General features: G+C 40.2%; 1 protein-coding gene across 1 annotated transcript in view; it reads left to right on the top strand.

The window, feature by feature from the left end:
* The window catches only part of SLC7A8 (solute carrier family 7 member 8), a 48,450-nt gene that overhangs the window by 6,598 nt on the left and 27,214 nt on the right, over positions 1-14,638 (top strand). The window contains exons 3-4 of the mRNA XM_018569644.1: positions 9,597-9,801; positions 10,222-10,373. Coding sequence (XP_018425146.1) covers positions 9,597-9,801; positions 10,222-10,373 — 357 coding nt within the window. The remainder of the gene's footprint in view (positions 1-9,596; positions 9,802-10,221; positions 10,374-14,638) is intronic.

The following is a 14,638-nucleotide window of genomic DNA, read 5'->3' on the forward strand; positions in this document are numbered from 1 at the left end:
GTATATGTGTCACTCTTTATATATATATATATATATATAATTTCTCACATAATCAAATAGATACATTTATTGATTACCACTCTTAAAGGACACCTTGACTAGAAGAATATGTATCTGATGTCCTAAAAAATGCCAGTTTCCTGGGTGTCTCTGACTTCAGATTGTTCATGATCTGTGTAGTTCTTGAGAGTCTATTGAAGCCACTGGATTAGCCAGGCAAGTAGTATTTTTAAGAACTCTTAACCCTCTAAAGAACTCTTAAGAAGAATGTTAAACCCTTGCAGTGGGGCTACCCCCGCACTGCAAGAGTTAAGTGCTCATTGTGGTCTAGGGAGGAAAATAACAAAATTATACTCACCCGATCCTTTAAGCAGGCTTGTTCTTAGACCAGTCCCTTGAGCCTTTTTCCCCCTCTGCTGCAGTGATCTAAGGTCCCTGAGTCATCACGTTCTATACAGTGTATGGGATGTGAAGATGCGGAGGCACATGCCATTGCTGAAACAAAGAGGAGACAGGCAGGAGGAAGTGCTGTCAACATAATTTTTTTATTTTCTTCCCTAGAACAGAATGAGCACTTAACCCTTGTAGTGTGGGGGTAGCCCCATTGCATGGGTTAATAACATTTTTGCCCGGCGTTCTTCTTTAAAAGGAGAATAGCAGTAGCAGGTTACATACTGTATCTCTCAGCACAGTATTCCTTTTAAGATACCAGTTTATATGATCTTACCCATAGACATGATCATCTATCTCTAAAATATAGAAGACACTCCCAGCGGATCATTCATCTTTGAGGGAATGATGAACAAGCTGTTTTGGATTTTCATGGCTGATCAAATGGGCATAATCTGATTGGAGTTTTATGCTTATTGCTATTATAGTGCTTTTATTGTGGTTCATTATAGAGATTACATTTACTGGCAATAACATCGTTTTTACAAAGATTTTACTTGTCTAGTTGCCATTTGATATCCTAATTTTCCAATTTCATTCGAGGTAACAAGAAGTTTATGTCTCGTGATGTAGACAGGCTTCAAAGCTGAAGTTTATTCTGCTTCTATTTAGCCTTCCCTGGTTCCTCCCATATCTATCACCATGCTAATGATATTTCTTTAGAAAAACCTTTCCGTTTTACTTTTGTACCTTCAGCCCTGCGGGTTGAACGAGAGGAATCAATTTTCCAATCCACGCTAAACACAGTGGATGGAGGAATCTCTATTCGACTATTGTATTCAAACAACCGCTACACCTCGGGCTGTCTGAATACCCAAACAGTGACCGCATCTGATAGAATGTAGTCGCTTCTCAGCCGAGAATTTTCCATCCAGCTCAGACTATTTTTACTCAACCCCGCTGCGTTAAATAAACAATGGGCTTCTTTAAGCAAAACTGAGAAAGATACATAGCTAATATCATAGCTAATATGTGGAGCATTGAGCTTTACCAGATAGCTCAAACGGTGAACACAGAATATAAATATGCAATATATTGTATACTTAACCTGATTAAAGAAAAAACATAATCGCAAGATGAGTAGCCAGTGGGGGATCGTCTGCTACGCTGGAATAACGATCTGCCGAACTCAGAAACAGCCTACGAGATGGACTTACAGGAGGGATTAGGTGAGTATAACTTGCTTGCAGGTAAGGAAAAAAAAAAAAAACCCTACAGGATGGGTTAAAGGGGGGTGGGAGGGAAGAATGGGAGTTGGGAAGGGGGGGGGCATAGTTTGTTCAGAGTGGGTCTATAAAAATTGCCACTTACATAGTTTCCACAAGAAATAAATGGTAGGACATGCAGATATCCTATAAAAAAAATACTATACATGTCTTTTAATGCAGAGAGCTATACAGTGAAGTTCTCTTCCCCTTTAAGCACATAAAAAGGGCACAAAAACATGTAGAAAACGCCACAATGCATTATAAAATGGACCTAAAACGCATGATAAAAAGCACGTTTTTTTTAAGCATAGATGTATAATCAGGCCCTTAAAGCTATATGCAAAGGTTGAGCAGGTACAGAAAGACAGACTTTAGAAAGAAGGCCCCATTCACACCTACATTTTCCATGCATGCAATTGTACAAGAAAAGCCTCTAAATTGCCACCCTACACTTGCGCTTAGGTGTGAATGGAGCCTAAATTATAGTTTAAAGCTTTTCACTAACGCATAAATCAGTTGATGTTTGCTTTCCTTCTATAAAACATTACAAGGCCTGCCTTGCTCTCCTATCTTCATAATCTGACTCCCTTCCCCCTTTCCTCCACTTGTTCCGTATGGCCCATAGATTGCAGCAGTCTTATAGCCCTAGTCTTCTTGTGTTTTTTTTTTTTTTCCCCTCTGAATAATAGATGAGAGGGTTACGTGTGAACATCTATTTATAGAGACCACTGACGATGGTAGATGTATGCAGGGTAGTGGGAGACGGAATGTAAGGTTTTAGTATCTTTTCACATGCAGCATGCTGTAGTTGTGCCTGGCTATGTATGCATCATTCTGATTTAAAAAAAATGTGAAAGCCTCAGGGGTTCTCTGTTCTTGAACATGTGCAAACTGCTATAGTATATTGCCAGCCCTAGGATTGTGATTCATTGGTAAAAGGTTATTAGAGGTCAGATTTGCCAGCATACGATATTGGGCATACCGAATAAGTCATAAACAAGCAGCCCTGCAGCCAAATAAATATATGCACAGGAAAGCTGTCCATTAGACTTATCTGATTTCTGATTGGTCAGTTAAAGATACTCTAGTAATTTTGTTTTAGAACCAGCGGAACCTGGTCATATAAAGACAATTGTGCCTACTGTGGTATAGAGCTGAAGAATCACCGTGATATAAAAGAGCCTTTCATCTCATGATGAAGATATTATATTGATTGGTTACTTGGTAAGACTGCAGCAGTCAATATTACACATGACGCATTGCTTAACTACTATTTAAGTTTTTTTTTTTTCATATCTCAGAAGCAGGTTGCATTGTTTGCACACTTCTTGAATTATGTGTACCCTTAACCATTTCATTACATATTTCATGAATAGTAAGGTGCTGCAGTGGTCTCTTTCGACCCCACATTATTTATTTCAATAAGCATATGGGCCAGTCATGAGCATTGGCAGACAGTAGCATACCTCCCAACTTTCTGAAATGAGAAAGACGCACACCTTCCAGCACAATGGGGGGAATTTATTAAAATGAGAGCAGACAGAATCTGGAGCAAATGCCCATAGTAACCAATCAGCTTCTATCTTCAATTGGTTCAGTTAAGCTTTGAAAATAGAAGCTGATTGGTTGGTTGCTGTGCACAGCTGCTCCAGATTTTGTCTGCTCCAGTGTTGATAAATTCCCCTCAATGTATTTAGGCAATGGACACACCCCACAACGCTCCCACTTATGCAGACCATTAAGAATTTATATACCAAAAATTAGGGTTGCACAGATACCAAGTACAGTACTCGGTACAGGTACAAGTACATGTACCGATACTTTTGAGCTCCAAGACTACAGTAGAGACAAATTCAAAAAATAGGAGGCAGCTGTCATTTGTAAGGAGCACACGGAGCTCCTGGGATTTGTACATCTCTGTTTTAATGTATGATTTTGTTTTTATAACTATAAATAAAGGGATGCACAGATACCAGTTTTGCGAGTACGAGTACTGGTACTTGCCGAGTACTTACAAGTATGAGTACTGATAAATTTTTGTTTATTGTCATGTGACAGTTTTTCTAAAACAATACAGACTCATGATTTCAGGACAGTGGTGGAGTGCCAGAGCCTGGTCCCAGCTGCAACCCTGGTAGTTCTCATGAAAATGCCAAGTATCTGCACTGGTACTCGAAAAGTATCTGTGCAACCCTACCAAAAATGATTGTGTAAACCCAGAATTATATTTTTTTGCCATTCCTTTTCCATTATACTGGCTTTTTAAAATGACAAACAAGATCATTGAGATATAAGATGAAGGTTTTGTAGTATCTTTTCATAGATATCTACCATCACACTAAAATGAGGGCACTGCAGGTAATGACAGAGGATCAAGGGATTCTGTTCCTAATGAGGGCCAGTTGGGAGGTTTGTAGCAGCACAATGCTCAGTATCAGTCACATCACAGGTAGTAGAGACCACTGTGATTACTTGAATATTGTTGCACAATTTTGTGCAATATTGAGTTACAGAAAATGATCTGGTGAATTCTATTCACTTTCTAAATGTAATTGCCTAAAAGAAAAAAAAATTGCAAATTATAATAGTCATATTACATGATCATGCGGTCAAAAGTCGAAGTTGGCAGATATTGCATGATGTTCTTGGGCCTGATGAAAACTTACAATATCCATATATCGTGCAGCAATCCTTACCGGATATCCCCCCCCAAAAATATAACGGGTGCTCGTAATGACTGGATGGCGCCGCTCATAGTGAAACTTGAATGAAGAAGTCACCAGCACGAGAGTGTCCAAATCGGTGCAAATCCATTTTATTGATGTCACTCAAAAGTCATTTGAGTGACATATCAATAAAATGGATTTGCACTGATTTGGAAACTCTTGTGCTGGTGACATCTTTATTCATGATGACACGTAACGCCACATACTACACCACATTGCAGCTAATGGAGATGCTTCCTCATATTAACTTTCACTCCTGTTTTAAGATTTGCATTTAGAAGTTTATGCTTTGAGCCCAAAAGATACTGATTGCAATATAGTCCAAGGCCTTGGAACCTGTCTACTGTCCTGTGATATTTTTAAGGACTTTTGGACTATTGAGACGATCATTTGGCGCTCTTTTATTTGGCTTACCTATGCGTGATGGCAAATAACTGACTACATACGAGGAACTTTAATCATCACTCTTTCCAGGCATATTATGCTTTATAGATAGATATAGACAGACCAAAGGTTGACAAAATGCAAAGTCAAGCAAGTCTTGAGTACAGCCTCTTAATACTAGGGGCAAAGTCACCTGTTGGAATTGTTAACTCTGCAAATGCTGATTGAGGCCAAGCATTTCCATGGAATTCTGCAGGTAATAGAACACCTATGAGTGTGGGTGGAGGATTGCTAGTCCCAATACTTCAGAAGATGCGAGTTATGCTTGCAGTGTAAGGGTTACCTATTTCATGGCAGATCAGTGTATTTTTTTTATTAAACTGTTATCAGCTGTGATGACCTTTTTATCTGTGTTATTGCATTTCATCAGTTATTAAAAAAAAACATTCCCTGGGAGGAATGTAATAGCACAATGTACCTTAATCCCTTCGCAATAAGAAATGTCCCCGTTCACTCCATGCTGCAGAAAAACACCACACCCTAAAAGAAAAGGCTGGAAGGCTGTAACCCCAAATGTGCATACATGTACGCATAGTTCATGTTATATTACTTATATGGGATGATTTATGAGGCTTTAAGCCAGACTAGAAAGCTTTTTCATTTTAGCCCAGTCACAGCAGGACTCTGTGAAGCCTTAAGGTGCCCATGCACCTTACGATTATCGTCCGAAACTTTTCGCCCGACGATCGAACCGTCGTACGATTGTCGTACGGCGGCCCCATCCTGCCCTGATTATCGCAAGGTTCAATTAGCGGTAGTTAAAAAAAAAACCACCTGGACGAATTGCGGTAATTGACTGCATGTATTTTTGTTTGCGCATGAGCAGTGTTAATCGTACGACTTTTGACGTACGTAAACGCCACCAACCTTGCGAAAATCATACGATCGACTGAAGTTTCGGAACATGCAGGAAAGACAAAAGTTGTACGATTGTACAGTACTGGCGGTTGCACACTACCCATACACCTGACGATTGTCGTACGAAAAGTCGATCGCATACGATTATCGTACGATAATCGTAAGGTGTATGGGCACCTTTGCTCTAGCCAAAATTCCACTGAGCAGCAGCTTAAGGGGTTGTGTTAATGGCATCTGTTTGACATCAATTTGAGATCATTCGAAATTTGACAGGTGCGAATGACCTGAAGTAGAGTGTGTTTTGCATTTCCATAGACTTGTATGGGAATGCAAAACCTACTTAAAGCACACAAGACCATCAATGCAGCCCCTTAGTGTGTAATTTCCTGTCCTGCAAGAACTTCTGGGACAAGGTTAGCCAGGGGTGCTTAGTGGCAGTCCATTAGATGCACCTTGCCCACAAATTGTTTAAAATGCTTATACCACAGATGTAGCTATTATTATTTATTATTATTATTATTCAGGACTTTTATATATAGCACCAACAGTTTGTGCAGCGCTTTTCAATATAAGGAAGATGATCACAATGCAATTCAAGACAAGATGGTAAGGAGGACCCTGCCCCTGAGGGCTTACAATCTAAAAGGGAAGGGCGAGTGATTCATGAGGAAATTGCTGTGTGGGAATTGATTATTTGAGAACGTGATGGTTGAGGTGGGATAGACTTCCCTGAAGAGATGAGTCTTAAGGGATAGCCAGCATGGCCAGGCCTAAGTCCTAAGTGTAAATAATACAGTATTTCTGTCTGTCCAGATGTCCATTCTTCCTATATCTCTCTGATTAGATGTCAGTCCATATGTCTAGTTGGACTTCACGTTGCATGATATTTTATAGAAAATGCTGTGCACTTAGCTAAATGTCATGCCACATTGATTGGTTCATGGCTTTTGACTGTAGCCTTATCAGGTGAAGGAAGTAAGAGAGTACTCTCGTTTTTGCCTATTATAGCAATTAATCTTTAGGTTTATGAAAGAAGTGTGTTTTAAAATGAAGGCCATTTCAAGGTTTTGCTTGGCATAGTATTCAAGCTTAGTCCTGTCCTCAGGTGGAAAGGTTCAGTCTCATGATATCCAGAGCCGTGAGGCAGTTAATTCTGATCACAAGACTGTCTGGGTTTAGATCTTGTACCACGCTGAACCTGTAATAGGATTCGGTGCTCTCTCACAGCACTGAGAAATCCTTTTCATTATTCTTGAACTTTTCCCTGTCCGGTTGGTTCAGTGCCAATGTAACCTCTGTATAGCATTGCTTGTCCCGCAAATTACAAATTATAGTTGTAGAGTCACCACACAATAATTTGTGATGGTCATGCTAGGCAGTGGTCAAACATGGGGTATTTTAGTTGTCCATTGCAAATTAATAATTTTTAAAAAATGGTCTAAACCATCACTTCTCAACCTTTTTTAACATCAGGAGCCCCCCCTTAACATCAGGAGCCCCCCCTTAACATCAGGAGCCCCCTCCTTTCACATCAGAGCCCCCCTTTCACTATAAGCTCTCCTGTACACCAGAACCCCATCCTTTCACATTGGTGTCCCCCTTAACATCACAAGTTTTCATTCACACCAGAAGCCCCACCTTCACATCAGAAGGCCCCCTCCCCTTCATCCCAAGATCCCCCTTTCACATCAGAGTCTTTTATTACATCAGAGTTGCCCCTTCACATCCAAAGCCTTCCTGCATCATGAAAGGTATGGCGGTGTATGAAAATGTTGAGGATTTCCTGAGGAAGCCAGAAGGCTAATCCAAATGCTTTCAATCCATCTAGTTAATTGACCTGCAGGCTGCCATTGCGTGAATACCTTTTGATAATGCTAGTTTTCTGGCTGTCACACTGGCTCCCCAGCTTCAATGGCTTCTGAATCACTGAACTGGAACAACTATTCAGATCAGGAAAATTTCAGAGTGAAGTCAAAAGGTCCTATCTGTATACTGGTTCTGGGTCAGTGAATCAAAATATTGAGGTAAGAGGGTCAGGATACCAGTCAGGAAACTATCATTTGCAGACTGACATGCAGTAATGGTAGCTTCCCTGTTTCTCTCAGGAGAGGAGCATTGAGGCAAGCTTGCTACATATTAAGCAATATCACATTGTTGTAAAACTGAGTGAATCAGTGTAGCAATCTGTTTCATTCTTTTAAATTAACATTGTTACTGTTGCCAAATCAGCTCTTTTGGCACCTTTCATTAAACTGATTTAAAATCTCTGAACAGCAGCAATTGGCACAGAGCTGAAAGAGCTTGATGCTGCCCTGTGCCTGGACACTGCGGATCTTTAAATCATTTGCACAGTGACAGCCTTTGCAGATAAAAAATGTTCTTTATCTTGTTAATAGTATTACACTGCCCTATGGAACCCTAATCTTGTATAGAATAGAAAGCTGCTATGCTCAAAGTGTAACCACTTGTAGTTATGTGAATCAAAAAGAGCACAGTGCTAAATATTCAGAAGAGTAACCGTGTATAAAGTGCAATCTAGTGCTAAATCTGTTAAATGAAGATAATTATATAAATCACATAAAAGTGCAATTCAGATAATACTTGTAATTGATAAGCAATAAATATTATAAGTGACCAATCAATGGTACATATGCAATAAATACTATAAATGGGTAAAGTGTCAAACAATAGTTTGTGATAGTAATGTAATACCAGTGTGCTCCACACACTAATTTGTGTCTTAAGATGATTGTGATTAAATCCCTATGTCCTAAACAATTCCGTAAAAGAAAGTGCCCAAATATTCTTCAATGCATCCAAGTGCTAAGAACAGAATAGAAAGTGTCACTCTCCTCGTGAATGAACACCGCTTCCTTTCAGCGCACTCACCGGAAATAAACGACCATCTAAAGTTAGATGGTCAGATAAGGCATGATGTAATAATGTATCAGAGCCACATGCAATTGCTTATCCGGTACATCCATTGTTCCTTCGCAATCCAAAACCACTTGGTCTCCCAATCCAAATCCAATGATCACCGCTCACATCACCATATCAGAAAAAAATAATAATCGCTCATTGTGCAGTAAGATCTCAACAAGGTTTATTATAGAATATAAGATCTGAAATTAATGGTAAAAGCCGCGCGGCTTTTACCATTAATTTCATTAATTTCATACGTTATATCTGACCACACAGATTTCAGCTGCTGCTTAACTTGATTAGAGTAGTGGCGCGAGGTTTCACATCATTCAGAATATAAGATCTACCCGCATTTAAAAGCTTAGAAACTTGCCGGCAGATTTCAACAGTAAAATGACAGCGCGTTTTCATCGCAAACATCCGGAAAAGGTAACGTCAGCAGGGTCAGATGGTGTATGCAGTCTTCTATCATGCTACTGTTTACTGCATTATTTAGCTGCTCAGCTTTTGAAAAGAAGAAAACAATGGCATAACTATAGTGATTAGCCAATGGATAGCCAACGGATAGCCAACTTCTGGTCAACAAAGGCCTACTGGCCCCAATTCTAGATTGAGCTCAGTCAACACAGACCTACTGGTCCGAATTCTAGATTTAGCTCAGTCACCACAGACCGCTGGCCTTAACTTTAGATCAAGCCTAGTCAACACAGATCTACTAGTCCTAATTGTAGATTGAGCTAAGTTGACACAGACCTGGAGGCCTTAATTCTAGATTGAACCTAGTAAACACAGACCTATTGGCTCTCACTCTAGATCAAGCCTAGTCAACACAGACCTACTAGCACTGACTCTATACTAAGGCCTGCATATACTTCTTGATTTTTCATGTTTTGAACTGCTTTCTGAAATCTAACCATTTCTAAATTTTATCGGAGTTACTTTGTAGTAGACATGTTAATTAATTAAAGAATTGTCACTTCTCTTGCAGGTAATATTATTGGCTCTGGTATATTTGTATCACCTAAAGGAGTACTGGAAAATGCTGGTTCAGTGGGAATGGCACTCATCGTCTGGATTGTTACAGGCATTATCACTGCAATAGGAGCTCTGTGTTATGCTGAGCTTGGAGTCACTATCCCAAAGTCTGGAGGAGACTATTCATACGTTAAGGATATCTTTGGGGGACTTGCAGGGTAGGTGTTGAATCTACTAACAAGGGGGAAACTTGAACATTACACTGTACAGTAAACTCTCAGTTATCTGGTATTCAACTAACAAACTCTCATCTAACCAGAAAAAAAATCCCATGTGCACTCACTGTTTTGCTAATATGGGGCATGTATTATCCTGGAAATGATTGTGTGTCTATTTGTCTTTGCTTTTGATTACTGCATTTCAATATTATTGAAGTCAATAAAGAGTGTGTTATAATATGGTATAGTATGGGGTATGGCATTAGCTAGACTTATTTTTATTAGTAACTCTCAAGCAACCAGAAATTACATTTATCCAGAATCTACCAATCCCCATGGATGCCGGATAATGGGGAGTTTACTGTAGTAAGATAGCTCTGGTGATCTACCTCAGTTCACGGTCTGTCTATTTCATTGCAGGTTCCTCCGACTATGGATTGCTGTCTTAGTGATTTATCCTACAAATCAAGCAGTCATTGCACTGACCTTTTCCAACTATGTACTGCAACCTCTTTTCCCAACGTGTTTTGCCCCTGAGTCTGGACTTCGCCTCTTAGCAGCTGTCTGTTTGTGTGAGTAACATACACTGTAATAACACCTGTATCAATATAACACCTGTCTATCAATATAACATTTTTAAGTGGTATGTCATTCAAAGATATTGTATCCAGGTATGATAAACTTATTTACTTAACCCTAACTATGATCACTGAGAAGATCTACAATATTGATGTATATGCTGTCTAAATACCCATTATACATTGCTTTATGGGAAACACAGAGCCATTTACATCAGCCCTGCTGGAGCTAACAGTTACAGTTCTCTACAGCTTCATACATAAAACCAGGGTCAGAGTAGGCATAAGGCAGTGGTGTCGATGTGTTGTAGATTGTATAATGAAACCAGAACAATTAGGGGAATCCTATGAAGTATCAAGCAAGGAAGAAACTAAAAACCTTAGCACTGCAAGCCAGCATTGCTAACAATTGAGTAATATATAGTACTATTAAAGCTTTTTATAAAGTCAGAGGCTCCCATAACTACCTCAAACTTCATAATGTTACCATTACTTTAACTACTGCCAATGTAGTCTGTGAAATCTGGCTTGAGAATTCATTATCAACTATTTCATTTAAATTCTGAGAACCACAATAGAGGTTCACAGGAGTACTATAAGTATACTTTTGCTGGTTTCTCTAATGTAATTTGCAAAGATCACAGCCAACATGAGAAAAGAGAGAGAGATTTTTTACCATGTCATAGATAATGATTGACGTAACACTTAATGCCTCTAAGATATATACTTTACGCTTGCACAGAGCTCAATCCAAAGCTGGTCATAAATGTGAGCTGGTGGTTGACATATTGCGTTTGTGGAATGCCTGGAGGAGTTTGCATTGAGCAGATACCCTGAGAGACAGTGTTCAATGAGCGGCAAATACCAGTTGCCCAGCAAAATGAATCCAAGATGATCACAATTTTTTCTCTAAAACTGGTCAACCGGTAGTGTCTACAGGAGTCTTTAACCACTTGCTGACCAGGGTGTTTACAACCCTTTCCTGACCAGGCCATTTTTCAGTATTCAGCGCTGCGGTACTTTGGCTGACGTTTATTCCGTCATCAACGCTGTACTGAAATTTATTTTATACCATTTTTTGGGGACCGATAGAGCTTTCTTTTGGTGGTATTTAATCACCACTGAGGTTTTTATTTTTTACTATATAACAAAAAAAGTAATGAATATTTTTTTTTAAAAATGGTTTTCCCTTTATTATTTTAGGAAACATTTATTTTTACCCAATTTTTTGCTAAAATATAAAAGTCGGGTAAATAGACACCAAACATGTCAAGCCTTAAAATTGCGCACGCCCGCGAAATCGCAAAAAAACACGATGGCCAAAATTGGTCAGAGGCGACGCTTTAAAAGCTATTACCGCTCATCAATTTAGTGTCATCAGTGATTGATGGCCCTAAAATTATTGCACTCATTGCGACGTTTGCGGCGATATGTAACACGTGCGGCATAATTGGAGCAATCGTCGTTTTTGCATGTCGCATTTATGTGGGGGTGGGGGACTTTAAAAAAAAAAATTGTGTTTTTTTTTGTTTTGTGTACATTTTTATGAGCAATTATTTTTTTTAAACTTTTTTTACACTTAACTTTATTGTTATCACATAGGGTACTTCTTAGCACCCTATGTGATAACAAATTACAGTGATGGGTCCCCTTTATGGAGACATCAGCAGTCTCTAAGACCCCTAATGTCACCTAGGGACCCCAAGAGAAGCTGATGAAGCACAGATCTGCTCCATCAGCTTCTCTCCGGTTTCTGTACTGGAGAGTGACAGAGGAATGCGGAAGTGATGTAATATACATCACTTCCTGCATTCAGAGACTGGGAGGAGAGCGGAGGGAGATCGGGTCGTGATCTCCCTCCGTTCTCAGTGCACAGACATTGCCCGGACCGGATGGATGCCCGTGATAGCGGCGGCGGGGACAACGACGGTGACCAGAGGTAAGGAGGGGGCGCACCTTCACTTGTATCATACAAGCGATCGGGTGATGGCCGTTTAAAATCCTTGGGGACGCACGCGGGCACGAAGGACGTCTAAAGACGCCCACCCTCATTCAGGAGACTCACATCCGGCCGTCTTTCAACGATCGGCGGACGGGAGGTGGTTAAACTGGCCTTAGACATACAAACAATGTCATGTTTGGTTCATTGAGAGCAGCGGTTCTCAACCTGTGGGTCGCGACCCCCCTCGGGGGTCGAATGACGATTTGCCAGGGGTCGCCTAAAGACATCCTAACTCTCCCGGAGTCTAGTCTCCCGCTATTAGATGGCAGCTCCCGGCCGCCCGGGAGAGAAACACTTTCTCCTGGAAAGGTTTACTCTGCTCGATCGAGCAGAGTAAACCTTTCCCTGTTCTGGTGTTTTTTGTTTTTTTCTGGCATCGGAGCCGCCGTCAGTCAGAAAAAAAAAAAGCATAGGAATGCATAGCTAGATTCCTATTGGCTATTTTACTTTGCAATAGCAAACTAGCTATTGCACCCACCCACTGCTGCTGTCAATCAGCAGTGGGGGGCCTGAAGTTCTCCATCGGGTCCGCTTCTAGTGATTGACAGCAGCAGAGGGCGGGTGCAATAGCCAGCTTGCTATTAGATATTGCAAATTGAAATAGCCAATAGGAATCATCTAGCTATGCCTTCCTATGCTGGGATTTTTTTTTTATGACTGACGACAGCCGGCGACTCCAATGTCAGAAAAAAAATAAAACCAGAGCAGGGAAAGGTTTACTCTGCTTGATCGAGCAAAACAAACCTTTCCGGGAGAAAGTGTTTCTCTCCCGGGCGGCTGGGAGCCGCTTTCTAACGGTAGCAAAATTTCAGCGACGAAGGAGCAACGAAAATAATTTTACTGTTAGGGGTCGCCACAACTTTATCAAAGGGTCGCGGCACTAGAAAGGTTGAGAACCGCTGATTTAGAGCACGTCCAACACCTTCTTGATTTGCTTTGAGATATTAAATAAGTGTGATCTGCAGTATCTGTAAGTGTCTTCATCATATGGCTTTACGTTTAAACAACTGCATCTATCCAACCTAATTAAATACACACAACACAACTGCAGTTGGCTGGTAGTCAATGTGAATATACAACCACAACATGCTTGTGTAAGCGCTTCTGTAGAGGGTTTGAATTTGATGTGGATTTAAAGCAGCAGAGTTTCTCACTAGATTCCCTTTGACCTCAATAAAGTAGTATAGAGCACAGTTCAGAGGCTGCATTTGACTGTTTCTTTGGTCGAAACATGTCCTATTGAGGTGGCATTTAAATTCCAGACAAAGCAGGTCAGCCTCTGTATTTTGGACTCAAGCATGGGCAGCAGTGTATTCAAATGGAAAAGGCTACATTTCTAACCCAAGGGAATGTATCTCTATACACACAACAGACACCTGGTTAGTAGTTCCAGGGAAGGATATTGCAAATTGGTATATGAATATCTGCATTTTGTATATTTTACAACATTTTTACACATAGATTAGTGTGGCTGAATACATGATTAGAGGGTTGGTGAAGACTGTCACTACAGCACCATGTATAATACGTATTGAAAAGCAGAAATGGCACATTTATCATTTGTAAATGGCTTATTTAAATTGGAGTGCCAATAAGCTGATATACAGATGGAGTACATTACTATTATCTAAACTGCTCCGCCTTGCTTTTCTCGGTATAGCTGCCTACAGAGATTAGATGGTGGACAGCCATGCATTCTGAATCCTGCCACTGGACAATTTTCTTTTACGCAAAAGCTTTTTCTAGGAAGTTGTTGCAAGTTCCTATCAAGTTAAAGGATACAGTGCTATCACTGGAGCCTGTAGGCACACAAACTTTGGTGCCAAAACCACCATCACTGTTGTGATCACCTCTTTTACAATGTTTATATCCTAGTTTTGAACATTGTGACAATGTGTAAATATTGGTTGAATTTCTAATGATTGTAAAACAAAAGTGTGGCTGACTCTTTGCCTCTTCTGTCTAATAAGCACAGGCCTACTGTGCTCAATGGTACAACCATCCTATAGTGGAGGGAGGAGATGGGCATGCTATTGGCATCTGCTGTCCAAACAATCAATTTTGGATCAACTTTACCCCAAACAGGTTTGGCCATTCTTTAAAGCCCAACTCCAGCTAAAACATATGTTTGGTTTTAGTTGGAGTTGGAAAAGGCTATAACCTCTGTCAAGTTCTATCAAGAGATGGCAATCAGTAACTGACAGAGGTTCTTACCTTGCTCTAATGTAAGAAAAATGCACCATGCAGCACCTCTACT

This window comes from Nanorana parkeri, unplaced genomic scaffold (genome assembly GCF_000935625.1).
Source record: "Nanorana parkeri isolate BGI_ZX_2015 unplaced genomic scaffold, ASM93562v1 scaffold1371, whole genome shotgun sequence".
Taxonomy (NCBI): Eukaryota; Metazoa; Chordata; class Amphibia; order Anura; family Dicroglossidae; genus Nanorana; species Nanorana parkeri.